Source organism: Phoca vitulina, unplaced genomic scaffold, assembly GCF_004348235.1.
Source record: "Phoca vitulina isolate PV1807 unplaced genomic scaffold, GSC_HSeal_1.0 scaffold1, whole genome shotgun sequence".
Classification (NCBI taxonomy): domain Eukaryota; kingdom Metazoa; phylum Chordata; class Mammalia; order Carnivora; family Phocidae; genus Phoca; species Phoca vitulina.
Window position 1 is genome coordinate 11,514,252 of NW_022589704.1, and position 14,457 is coordinate 11,528,708.

General features: G+C 39.9%; 1 protein-coding gene across 9 annotated transcripts in view; it reads right to left on the bottom strand.

Annotated features, from left to right (window-relative positions):
* The window catches only part of AGFG1 (ArfGAP with FG repeats 1), a 78,506-nt gene extending 64,525 nt beyond the window's left edge, over nucleotides 1-13,981 (bottom strand). For all 9 annotated transcript variants that reach the window (XM_032400833.1, XM_032400823.1, XM_032400805.1 and 6 more), the window contains exon 1: nucleotides 13,743-13,981. In XM_032400833.1, the coding sequence (XP_032256724.1) occupies nucleotides 13,743-13,909 (167 nt within the window). In that variant the 5' untranslated portion in view covers nucleotides 13,910-13,981. The remainder of the gene's footprint in view (nucleotides 1-13,742) is intronic.
* Between the last annotated feature and the right edge of the window lie 476 nt (nucleotides 13,982-14,457).

The window sequence follows — 14,457 nt, forward strand, 5'->3', positions numbered from 1 at the left end:
AGAGATACTCTGTAAGTTACAAACCAAAACAAACAAAAAAATCCTAACTGTTAACATATTGTTGAGCTTTCTAGAAAGTAAAAGAAATCTCTAATGATCCCCTCCCAAAAGGAAAAAAAAGACAAAAAAAAATTAAAAACTGAGCAGAAACCAGAAGAGTGACACATGTTATATCCAAAATTTAGTATTGCTCAGAAGGCAAATACCAACCAACAACAGCAAAGACAAGATGAAAGAGCTGAACCTGAGATTAAACCTAAAGATCCTGGATGAGAAAAAAAACTGCTTCAGGCTGTAGTATCCCTGGGTCCCACCAGAAGAATATGCAAATCCCCTCAGAAGGAATGCACTTTCAATCTATGCTACCAGGATTTGGAAAAATTAGGTTCAATAAATCATCACGCAACAACAAAACGTGACACTGGGCTTGTCAGTAGAAACATCTTTAGACCCACCTCCCCCAGAGACTTTAGATATTGGAGTGATCAAATACAAAATAGAAAATATAGTACATAGGAAACATTATAACAAATAAAAGGGCATAAAAATAAACAAGATATATGTAGTTATCACAATAACCATGCAACTTTAAAAGTTAGAACTTTTAGAAATGAAAAATTATAAATGTGGAAATTAAAAACTCAACAAAGCAGGTAAAGAGCAGATTAGACACACCAAAAAAGAAAATTGGTGAATTAGTAGAAAAAAATCCAGAAAGCAGCACAGACTAAGGAGACAGAAAAGACAAAAGGAAGAAAAAAGGATATTAGAAGGTCTAACATATCTAATCAACAGTCTTCAAAGATTTATTATTTTGAGAGAAAGAGAGTGGGAGTGGGGAGTGGGGAAGGGCAGAGGGAGAGAGACAATCTCCAGCAGACTCCCCACTGAGGGCTGGATCTCACTACCCTGAGATCATGACCTGAGCTGAAAACCAAGAGTCTGACACTCAACCTGACTGAGCCACCCAGGTGCCCTCTAATCAACACTCTTACTTTTGAGAGTGCAAATGAAAAAAAATGAGGAGAGGTGATATTTGAAGAGATCATGGCTGAGATTTTTTGGATCCAGTGAAAGGCATGCATCTACAGATAAGGAATTACAGCTTATCAAAAACAAGGTAAATAAAATCCACACTTAGAAACATTTTGTTCAAACTTCAAAAACAGAACAATCTTAAAAGCAGTCAGAAAGAAAAGACCAAGAAAACAAAATCTGACTAAAAAGTAGACTTCTCAATGGAAACCAAAAGATAACACAAAATTATCTTTAAGTAGTTAAGAAAAAATAACAGTTGTGAACCCAGCAAAACTATCTCTGAAAGTATAAGATCAAAATAATATTTTCAGATAAACAAAAACCAAGAGTTTACCCCAGGAGATCCTCACTAAAGAAATACAGATTGTAGAAGAAGAATAACCCCAGGTAGGTCCTGAAATGCAAAGAGGTAAGGAAAGAAACTGGTAAACATGTTTAGGTAAATTTAAACAAACATCATCTAATTTTAAAATGCCCAATTTGTGAGGAAGAACGGGGATTAATTTAACATCTCATCAACAGTAGCCCTTAAGTGAGGGTACTTTGTATTTTTAAAGACCTTGTGTTATTAAGATTAAAATACTGATTAACTCTAGAATGTCAATATGGAGAATAAAATTTCAATGATGACCATAAAAGTACATGGAATTTACAGCTTCCAAACCAGTATAAAGGGAAAAATCAAATAAAAACAAAAAACTGTCATTTTTTGAAATAAAATTAAACACACAATTTCCATATGACCTAGCAATCCCACTCTTAGTTTTTACCCAAGTGAAATGAAAACTTATGTTCACCCAAAAATTTGTATATAAATATTTGCAGCAGCTCTATTCATATGAATCAAAAACTAGAAACCCAACTGTCCTTCAAATGGGAAATGGATAAATTCACAAACAATGGAATACTAACTACTCAGCACTAAGAAGAAATGAACTATTGGAATATGCAACTAACTTGGATTAATCTTGAAGGTACTATGCTGAGTGAAGAAGGCAATCTGAAAAGGTTACATACTTAAGATAGAATTTCCATGACATTCTCAGAAAGAAAAACTACAGTGTTGAGAGAACTAAAGGTAGTTGGCAGGAGTTAGGAACAGATAAGGGTTAATTTAAGAAGAGTCTTCAGGGGGTGGTGGAACAGTTCCATGTTCTGATTGTGGTGGCAGTTACACGAATCCATACACGTTAAGACTCATACAACTGTATACCAAAAAAGTTAATACTGATGTAGGTTAACTTAAAAAATAAAACACTATAGTCTTGATTCTATGTTACTAGTCACAGTAACCACAATTTTCACACTAATTAAAATAAATATTTTCTCATTAGTGGATCTACCTTCTCCTCTACCTACCAAGTTTGATCAATTAACTGAATGAAATCTAATCAAAACTGAATTATTTATCTAGTTATTTCAAAGGTGTATTCGTGGAAGCTGGTGCCACTTCCCTTTTTTTGCTAAGTCTAGCTGTCATGTGAATTCAATGTTTATAGAACATTTTACTGTAATGACATTAGTCATAACTATTGGATGAAAGTGTTGGACAAGTAAGCCACATCATTTTCATAGTGCCAATATTGAAGTACCACCCATTCCAGATCCTAAAATACACATTTTAAGTCTCCAATTTAGTGCAAAAAAAAAAAAAAATTAAATAATGACTCATTTAATAACAACAGTATTGATATTTTGAAAGCATGTTTGCCAGTTAATTGGTTTCAAGAAGTTCCAAAGTCACCTACTGGTAGAGCCCAGTATGTTTTCACAGTATAATTAAGTCATATGCAGATCCCCAGGCACTTTAGTTTTAAGGACCACCACCCAGGTATGACTAACCAGATGGTGTGACTCATTCCATATGTCCACCAGTATGCTGCTCTTAACTATGCCTCAAACAATCTTGCAAATAGCCATTTGTTCAACTCAAAAAACGATGTGTGCTAGGTGAATAAGAAAGCTTGTTTAGTTTTATTCATTGTTTTTCTCCTGCTGGGAGAGAAGCTGGTTAAAATGTTTTAATAGACTGTGGAAATTTATGTGGTTGCTAATCTTGACATAAAGTAATAAAGTTAATTTGACATTTAGATCTATCCCAATCCTAGTTATTTAGTAAAAATATTACATATAAATAATGTTTAATTCAGAAAAATTATACACTTAAAATCTACAACAGATGGAAGATGCCTTTAACAGGACATCAAGATTTTATAAACTACTGATGCCAAGGCACTGTATGTACTGGATAGTCCAAAATATTAGTCTATCCAGAACCCAACTTTAAAACACTGAAAAGAGGGGCGCCTGGGTGGCTCAGTCGTTAAGCGTCTGCCTTCGGCTCGGGTCATGATCCCAGGGTCCTGGGATCGAGCCCCGCATCAGGCTCCCTGCTCCGCGGGGGAAGCCTGCTTCTCCCTCTCCCACTCCCGCTGCTCTGTTCCCTCTCTCGCTGTTTCTCTCTCTGTCAAATAAATAAATAAAATCTTAAAAAAATAAAATAAAATAAAATACTGAAAACACATACACACAATGTAAACTACATCTGTTTTTTTTGTGGGGTTTTTTTGGTTTGTTTTTCTGAAAGTCACAAATACTACACTGTAAAGTCCTTGTAACACTTAGGGGAAACATCTAAAAAATAATACTCAAATAACAATTTAAACCTAATTAAGATATTCCAGTTAAATATGCCCCCCCCACAAAAGAGGGGGTGCCTGGGTAGCTCAGTCAGTTAAGCTTCCAACTCTTGATTTTGGCCAGGTTATGATCTCAGGGTCATGAGACTGAGCGCCCCCCCCATCAAGCTCCAGGCTCCACACTGGGTGGGGAGCCTGCTTAAGATTCCCTCTCTCCCTCTTCCTGTCCCTCTCTCTTTGCCTCTCCCTCTCCACCCATCCTGCTCATGCTCACTCTCTCTCTCAAAAAAAAAAAAGGCAGACAAAACCCAAGAATGTCTTCACAAACCTCTCCAAACCTCACTGAAATGAAAGCAAAGGAATAAAAAGGCATTAATCCACAGAGACAGAGAGGCAGAGAATAAGAGAGGAGGCCAAAAGCATACTATAGTTCTCTAATAAAATTTGGAAGATAAAAAGTGAATATACCAGCAGTAACTGACTTTGCAGAGTAAAGAAAAGCAAAACAAAAGCTCCTTCAGAGAGAAGCCAACTAGAAGCTGACTCCCACTACAGAACCTCTGAAAGACTCACGGAAGAAATTAGAGGCAGGTTAGGGGGATTTACATAGGGTCAAAAATAAACTCCCAGTTCCCCTACAACCAAAGACTACTCCTACCAGGCCCTAGGCAGAAGTCTGAATGAGAACTTAATCTGCAGAGATTATCCAAATAGACTCTGGACTCAGGCATAGCGAAGGATGTTATTAAGTACCCCTAAGTCTAGTCTAGCAGTCATGTGAATTCAATGTTTATAAAACATTTTACTGTAATGACATTAGTCATAACTACTGGATGAAAGTGTTTGACAAGTAAGCCACATCAAGGAATTAACTGAGACTCTACCTACTGAATGACAGATTATGTGCCCCTAGTCTCCTCCTTCAGGATCCTAGAAAAATGGCAGCCAGGCTTTTTTAGTCAACAAGAAAGAATATTGGAGAAAATATCTCTGAACTAAAAAAAAAACATGACTTCCAAATTAATGAGTCCAAAAGAATGGCTACAATACTCCCAAAGAGGGAGGGGGAAAATGGGGCACAAAGAATCAGTAATAAGAATAGCATCAGGGGGTGCTGGGTGGCTCAGTCATTTAAGGGTCTGATTCTTGGTTCCGGCCTAGGTCGTGATCCCAGGGTCCTGGGATGGAGCCCCAACTCAGGCTTTGCACTCAGCGTGGAGTCCACTTGGGATTCTCTCCCTCTGCCCCTGACCCCCACGATGCTCTTGCACTCTCTCTCTCAAATAAATAAATCCTTAAAAAAAAAAAAAAGCATCAGACTTCCCAACATCAATACTGAGGATGTGAACATAATTAAGCACTGCCTTAAAACCTCAAGGATAAAGTATTTCCACCTTATGAATGGGGACGACTATCAATTTAAAAATGAGGGCAGAATGAGACATTTATAGCCATACACCTCTCAAAACGATCTCCCACTGGCCTTTAATCAGGAGGTTAAGGGAGATGTGGGGTCCTGGAAAGAGAGTGCCCAACACAGGTTAGACATGAAAAGAATTTCAGTCCCAGGATGACCACTGCATAGCAGGTCTAGAGAGCAGCATTTCTAGACTAGAAGATGACAAAAGTACCCAGAAAAGATTTATCAATTTAAAACAAAAATAAAAAGGTACCTGATGTGTTTGATCATATTGAAAGAAGTTTTATGCCTCAGAGAGAGACTATCTGGGGATATATTAATGATACATACATGAAAAAGCAAATGAAGAGAACTATACAAGTACAAACTTCAGGGGGAAAAAGGTTGTACAAGTAAGAAATAATAATAGTAATTTACTGTACTACTAAGCTGAGAATATATATACTGGCAATAAGGAAAACACTGACTAGTGATTTAACCAACAACTGTGATAACATTATACAGAAGAGGTAGAGACAGTAGGTGGAAAAGGAGAAAGAAGTGTTAGGACCAAATCCTATCTTCCTCCCTGTACAGAAGTCAATACATAAAGCCAAAACTGAAAAATTTTTTAAAATAGCTCTAAGTGTGTTAGCTAGAAATACTAAGGTAAACATAGAAGAAGGGCATACACAAGAGTTGACAGTCACTATCCAAGGCAATCAGAAATGGAGGAAGGGAACAGATGACTACTGTTGTTCATTTAAAGCCTTTGCTTTTTTAAATTATGTGCATGTATTCTTTTGACAAAAATTAAAACTGAATTAAAAATTAAGCATAAACAAGAATGGATATAAACAGTTCTTGCTCTTCAAAACTAAATTTAGCTGACATACACTTACAGATTGTTATCTTTGATGAAAAAGTTTGAGGAATTTTTCTAAAATTTCTAAAGTATCAAGTCTCTTTACTAGACACCAGAGATCTTTTTGTAGAAGTACCTACTGAACACAACTGTTCCAAATTAGAGCCACCAAGATTCAATGAGTAAGAGATAAAGCTTTGAAGACAAGAGAGTTTTCACATCTTCCCATATTATTAGTTCCACTGATTTTAATTCTCCCCATCAAAGAGCTTGCACAGTCTAACAAAAAATGGGGGAAGAACAAGAATTTTTAGAATCTTGACAATGACAAGAAAAATTCTTCTCTTCCTTTTGTAAACATGCATGTTTCTCTGTAACTTCCATACATTTGTCTCCTATCTCCCCCTAGAGAATATATCTATTACCTCTTCCACATATAGCCCTTAAAATTACCCAGAGGTAGTGACCATATGTACAGCTCTCCACATCCACTAGTCGTCTTCTTCAAGCTAACAACATTTCTGGCTCCTGCAATGTTCTTCTCATACATAGTTTTAAGTCTGCTTATCATCCTGATAAAATTCCTTAGAGTATGCTGCAGTTAATATACCTCTTAAAAGAAGCAACCAGAATAAAGGCAAGGTGTAATTATGACTTTCCTCCCTCTAAAACAGCATGGTACCAATCAAAAAGAGACCACATCTTACTCAGGAGTCTTTGAAAAAAATATGTTCTAACTTAAAAAAAAAAACAAAAACAAAAAAACCCTATCATTCCTCATATTTCGAAGAATTCAAACAAGTCCCCCACCCTTACTGTAACATAAGTTGATGAATTTCATTCTTATCACACCCAATCAGGGGTCTTTAAGGCAAAGAGCTCTCATGTGTGGGCCTATAAAGGATGTCACAAGGAACCTGCTACTAATTAAGTACCCAAAGTTATGAATGATTTCCCTTTTTTTTAATATACATTAGAGGAATCCATGATGGGTATTCCTAACCAATTATCACTCTGACTATATGAAGTGGGAAATGCAGGGGCACCTGGGTGACTCAGTTGGTTAAGTGACTGCCTTTGGCTCAGGTCATGATCCTGGAGTCCCAGGATTGAGTCCGCATCTGGCTCCCTGCTCAGCGGGGAGTCTGCTTCTCCCTCTGACCCTCCCCTTCTCACACTCTCTCTCCCTCTCTCATTCTCTCACTCAAATTAAAAAAAAAAAAAAATCAAGTGGGAAATGCATTAATCAGTCAGGGGGAAAATGGGAAGGGTAACACCATCTAGTCCTGAATATCTCCATAGGAATTTCTCAAGAATATGAGCATTATGCATGCTGTGTAGAAAAGAGTGAAAATATGATGTCACCATACCACACATGCTTAAAAGTTTTCCCAGGACAAGAAGATGTTCATAGCACTACAGAAGAGTCCCTCTTAATCAATTTGCGAGATGAATCCATTTTCTCCTCCCTTCTGAAAAACCTACAGCAAATCCCTACTGCACAACAAACATTCATAGCTAGGAAGCCACTCTCCTGCTCCTTCCAACTGAGTTTTATGTTTATCAAGAGTTGTTTAATATAATAACTTGGTAATACAGTTGGCATAGTATTTGGTAAATATACAGTTGAAGTGAATATTTTGTAAAATACTGACACAAGTGAGAACTGTTTCCATAAAAACGAAGTATTTTAGAGACAACTAAATTCAATTACCATGAAAAGCTGTTACTTAACTGCAGAAAAGAATTATGAAAGACTGAAAGATCTAGAACAATCCAGCACTCAACTTACTTTATTTTTTTTTTTTTTTTAAGATTTTATTCATGTTTGACAGAGAGAGACACAGTGAGAGAGGGAACACAAGCAGGAGGAGTGGGAGAGGGAGAAGCAGGCTTCCTGCGGAGCAGGGAGCCCGACGCAGGGTTCAATCCCAGGACCCTGGGATCATAACCTGAGCCAAAGGCAGACGCTTAAAGACTGAGCCACCCAGGCGCCCCGCACTCAATTTACTTTTAAAAAGTAACTTAAAATTCTAAACACTGTAAACACAATGTGAGTCTGGGTTATATCAAAGGGACAAAGATCTAATCAGTGGAACCACATTCAAAGAAAAGTACTAGGAATTACATTAAAACATTGGCAAATTAACAATTATGTTAAAATAAAAAAGCTAAGTATATAAAAACATACATATATATGCCTACATACATAATTGACTTTTAAAATAAATCTGATCACTATCTTATTTTTTTTATTATGTTGTTAATCACCATACATTACATCATTAGTTTTTGATGTAGTGTTCCATGATTCATTGTTTGCGTATAACACCCAGTGCTCCATGCAGAACATGCCCTCTTTAATACCCATTACCAGGCTAACCCATCCCCCCACCCCCCTCCCATCTAGAACTCTCAGTTTAAATCTGATCACTATCAATCCTACATGCACAGGGTGAGAGGTTTTAATTACAATTCAGACAAAGAAAATAGCAAGAGAACTCATTCATGGCAGTATAGATGGGCCAAATTCAAAACAGTCAGCGTCAAAATCCCATTACACTCACAATATACAACAGCAATTTCTGAATAAAATTCAAAGAAAACACAAAGTTAAGAAAAGTTAAGTCGTTTAAATTTTTTTTAAAAAGCATCGCTATAAAGCAAAAATGCACGTACATCCATAAACTATCTGTCCTGCTTTTAAAAATCCAATGAAGTTTAAAATCTACTATTTAAATCCCCAAAATACAGAATTCACAATAATTTACAATATTCATGGGAAACCTTTATACCTTTGTTAGTGGTAGAATCATCATTAGTTCTGGATCTCAACATCAACCAGGGTTATCACAACAAAGCATTAAGAATGTATGCTAATTTTACAATTTAAAGCTGGGGGGCGGGGGAGGAATAAGAGCACCTTCCTCATAAGATTTTTATTAGAATCACACCTGACACACAGCTACCACTCAATAAATGTGACTAATAGTTATTATTGTATTTTCCATTTCAACGAATACTTTGTTATATCCCCAACACATGTACTAGTGGCAGGAAGTTCATGTTTGCTTTAAAAAAAATTCTGTCCTTCATAATGGGGAAGCATCAGATAATTTTCCCACTTATACTAAATTGAAATTGTACTACATTTTCAAAATACCTCATCAAATATAGCCACATTAGAGTACTAAAAAAATGAAAAAGGAATTTAAGACATAAATCACTGCCCACTGTAACCTCATGAGGTCCTGAATATTACAGAGCTCCAAAAGAGTATTTGATTCCAATCCACTCTAATGCTAATAAATGTATAAAAATAGATTAAATGCCTTTTCATCTAACTTTAAAGTCAAAATTCTTGCAATATTCGGGCGCCTGGGTGGCTCAGTTGGTTAAGCGACTGCCTTCGGCTCAGGTCATGATCCTGGAGTCCCTGGATCGAGTCCTGCATCGGGCTCCCTGCTTGGCAGGGAGTCTGCTTCTCCCTCTGACCCTCCCCCCTCTCATGTGCTCTCTCTCATTCTCTCTCAAATAAATAAATAAAATCTTAAAAAAAAAAAAAAAAAATTCTTGCAATATTCACTACAAAAGTCAAAATGCACACAAAATTAATAACGTGTAAGTTAATATCAGGCTATATTTATACACCCATGAAATTCCCACTTCAAATACCCTGTCCACATAAAATAGCTGGTATTGAGACAGTGTTTCTTAAATGTTATTTTTTATCTAAACCCTCTCTGAAAAACCTGTGAATCACTTTTTAAAGATGAACAATTCTTATTTACAGATTATACTAATGTTAAATAATTTGGTTTAAAACTAGTCTTTAAATCAACTAAAGTTCTTTGGCATGAAGGCAATGTTTTGTTGTTGGCTATCCATTCATAATTTTAAGTATTTCGGCAGCTAGAACCAGAACGAAAGTGACAAATCAATCTGTTACAATACCCCCATTCTACCTCAGTAATAAATAGTATAACTGCACCAAATTTAAAGTTTTGCAATCTGAATTCAGTTATATACTCTGAATGAGCATTAAACAAGCATATGACAGTCGTCGGGAAAAAGATTCCCTGAGTCTACTAAAATAAACAGTAAGATGCTTGTTCAATTTGTTTAAACAAAGATACTCTAAATTAATGATAAAAGGTATGTGACTAACCTCTAAAATTTAGAATTCGTGACAGTAGATACTGCTTATTGTATATTAGCATTTTCTAGGCAATCAAGTTTTCCTGATGGTAGTTAGAGGCCTTATACTTTGAAAATCCACTGCTTAGGGCGCCTGGGTGGCTCAGTTGGTTGGGCGACTGCCTTCGGCTCGGGTCATGATCCTGGAGTCCCTGGATCGAGTCCCGCATCGGGCTCCCTGCTCGGCAGGGAGTCTGCTTCTCCCTCTGACCCTCCCCCCTCTCATGTGCTTGCTCTCTCATTCTCTCTCTCTCAAATAAATAAATAAAAAAATAAAAAAATAAATAAAAAAAAAAAAATCCACTGCTTAGCCTCATCCTTTCATGTAGTGTATGTTCAGTAACTACTCAAATTGTACCATCTAATCCTCATACCAACCTTAAGCTATGCATTATCTTCTTAATACAAAAGAAACTGAGGCTGAAAAGATGGATCCAGGTCAACTGGCACATGGTGACCTGGCTTAATACCTTGCCCTAGTCACAAAGCTAGTGGCAGTGGCAGAATCTGATTTCAAAATTATATTTTTCCAAGTATACCATCTCATCTAAATAGCAAACATATAATAATTATAAACTCAATAGTTACTTAATTCTTCTCAAATTATATTCCTTTATTACTGCTTTTCAAGGACAGAAATCCTTAGGAGCTTCAATAGGTCCCTTTAATATTTTTGCAATAGACATTTGATCCAGCATCTATTCCTTCCTTCCCAAGAATCCCAAATTTCTGATTTGAGACTCTATTTGGGGATCTTTGTTGTTCTAATGAAGTCACTGTAGAATAGGAGTCCAATCAGGGCACTATTCAAGGTAGCTATATGACCTGAGTGAACTGCAGAACTTCTGGAAAAGTTGGGACATGATATAAAATAAGGCAATATGCAGCCCCAGGAGCTGGAAGCAGCCATCTTTGGATGAGAGAAATCTAGGCAACATCATTAAGCCACTGGAAAAAGTCTTACTTAAAAACAGAAAAATCCAAACTCATAGACTTTTGTAAGGGTGCTTCTTGTTTCAATGTTCTTTCACATACTGTTCCCTACTCATGGAATATCCTTTCCCCCTTGTTAACACCTCCCATCTACTGGGCAGCTATTATGTACCAGGCATCAGGTGAGACGTTAAACACATGTTATCTCTAATACTGAAAACTAATCTACATCCAAAATCTACAAGGTAAACCCTATCCTCACTATTCATGGATGAGAAAATTCAAACTCAAGGAGACTGAGTGACATTCTCAATACCACACAGCTAATATGCAGAGCAAGGATTTAGGACCAGGTTTATCTAGCTCACAAGTACTTGTTCTTTCAACAACATGAAGCAGTCAGCCACATGGATCTTGTCTTTAAAGGTCTTTGCTCAGGCATCAGATCTTCTGTGAAGCTTTCTCTACCCATTTACATATTTCAGGGATAGCTCATTTAGAGAAAGGAAATATTACAACGTGTCATCACTGTTTACATATTTAAAATGCAGGCTCCTTAAAGATAGGAGGATCCAAGGAACACCAGTACCTCCCACAATGTATGACATAGGCCAGTCAAGCAATAAACATTTGTAAAATCATCAGTGAATGGAGATATGAAGCCCTATCTATTACAGATTAAATTCTTTAAAATAAACAATTGTCATTATACTGAGATATCCTCTTATATACAATGTTTCAGAAATGTGGGTTTTAGGAAGAAAAGTGTAAGTATTTCTTGATCTCATACATTTGCTGCACAGACTAAATGTTACCCTGTGAGATGTAAGAACCACAGAGAAATGTCAGAAATTCAAAACAGTAACTATACACATTTTTTCCAAACCAAGTATTTCATATGTACCAAAGGATCTTGTGTTTAGTAAACAAAGGACATATTTACTATGCACATAATAAAAATCAAATACACTTAAAACACTGGACTGTTGGCTTCGTTTAGAACCCAAGTTGCCTAATCCATGTCACTTTATCTGTAAGTGAAAAGTATGAACCAAACTATCTCCTAGATTCCACCCAGCTCTATGATTCCGCTGTAATTCAATAATATCATTAATTGTCAACTTCTCAGAGTGCTTCCCTAACTACAATCTAAAAGTAACCTCTCAAACAAGGTCTCTGCTATCATACTATTTTAGTGCATACTTATCCCGGACATTTTTCTCATTTAATTACTTATGTATTATTATTTCCCCTAGTAGAATGTAAGCACCAAAAGAACAGAGATTTTACTGTATTCATCAGCACATCCCAAGGCTTCACACAGAACACAGTAGACACCCGGTATATGTTGAGGAAATAACATTCAAAGACTAATAATGCCTTGTTGCCCAACATGAAGGAAAAAAAGCAAATCGTGCACTGCTGGGCATGTCCTCCATTTTCCAAATATTTTCTAATGTATTATGGTACTTTGCCTCAGTATTAATCTTACAAAGGCTTCTTCTTGGCGGGGGGTGCCCAAATTACTTTATATGAAGGAATGCTACAAATGAAGAACCTAAGTATATGTTTTGGTGTAACAAAGGTTTTAAGTGACTACTTTAAATACAAGATATTAGTACATAAAAGCAACTTATCAGTTCCAAAATCATCCGCAAACTTTCCAAAGAAAATTTCAGAGAAACAGAGTAACAAGAATCTTATCAAAATAAAGCTTAATGAAGCAAAGAAGAATACAAACCATCCCAATAGGTCAAGACGGCAGTCTCCATTTTTCTGAAGCAATGCTGTCTTCCCATCTCTCCCAATTTCTGTTTACAGCCTGATACCGATACTGATAGAGAAGTCTTACGGACACCACCACAAGTACAATGACACAGCTTCTAGTCAGTATCCTGTTTCCATTAAAACTTTCCCCAAACTCAAGACTCTCTTTGGACCATAAAGCTAAAACCCTACCACCTCACATCTGCTTCTCTTCCTCTCTCGCAATTAAGCCTCTCGAACTTTTCCCTTGGGATTCAAATCTCTGCCATCAAGACATTTTAATCCCGCTACTATTCCTAAGTGCCTGCTTTCTCCCACTGACCTCGGTACTCTCCACCCGAGGGAAAAAAAGCCCAGGCTACGCATCCTTGCTCTTTCCCACCCTAGCTTCTCCCCCACCCCCTCTCCGGGCGCCCGGCAGGTGCCTCGTTGGGGACCTCTGCGCCCCGGCCGCCGAGAGGCGGGGCACACAAAAGACCCGCACGGCCCTCCCCAGCCTCCTCCGGTCTCTCCCCTACAGCCCCAGCGGGTCAGCGCCCTGGAGAGCGGAGGCCCGAGGGAGGCGGCGCCGGCTCCGCGGGGACCAGCGATGCTCGCCCCGGGCGCCCCTTCCTGACCCCACCTTCGCCCACGCCCCACCCACGAAGGCTGCCCCGGGTCGGGACCCTCGCCCGGAGAAACCGAAAGCGCATCCCCAGCCCGGAGGCAGGGACCGAGCGCATCCCACCCGCCGGCCTCCGCCGCCCCTCCCCGCTCCCCCGCTCCCCAACTGCCGCCCCGGCCCGAGCGGGCGCCCCCGCTGGCCTCCCGCGCCGCCCGGCGCCCCCGCCCCGCCCCGCCGCCCGCTCCCCCGCCCCCCAACCCGGGGGAAGGGCCCACGCCCGCCCGGCCGCCCGGCACTCACAGGCTGCCGGAGCAGGAGGTACAGACGAAGGAGCCGACCGTCATGTTCACGTAGGTGGGGCCGCGCTGGTCGCAGTCGAAGCACTTTCGGTTGTGCGGGAGACCGGTCATGTCCCGCAGCATCTTCAGGTGCTTCTCCTCCTGCTTCCGCTTCGCGCTGGCCGCCATGGCCGCGACGCCGAGGGAGGAGGCCGGCAGGGCCGGGAGCGGGAGCCGGGCGGCGCTGCGCCGGGGGCCCGCGGTCCCACGGGCCGCCCTGGCCGCGGCCGCCGCCCTCCGTCAGCGCGCGCCGCCCGCGCCGGACCTGGCCGCCTCGGCTCGACTCGACTGCGCTGGGCGCGGCGCGGACGCTGCGGAGCGCGGGCTGACGGGTCGCACCAACCGGCCCGGCCGGGACAACCGCCGCCGCCTCCGCCGCCGCCGCCACCGCCACCTTCCCGACTTCTCCGGAGGGGAAAAGAGGAGGAAGGGGGACGGCAAGAGGAGGCCCGCCCTGGGCGGCCGGAGGCCAAGTGTCGGCCGGCGCCCTCTGCTGGCCAGGAGGAGTTAGTTACTGCGGCCGCGCTGAGGCCTGGATTTGGGCGGGGGCAAAGTAGCAAAGATACAAAGGTGCTGGTGATGATAGACAGTATTTATTAGAGAGCTTATATGTGCTAAGCGCATTACCTGACTTAACTTCCTCCCCTGCTCAGAACTCTCCAAGGGCTGCCCACTGC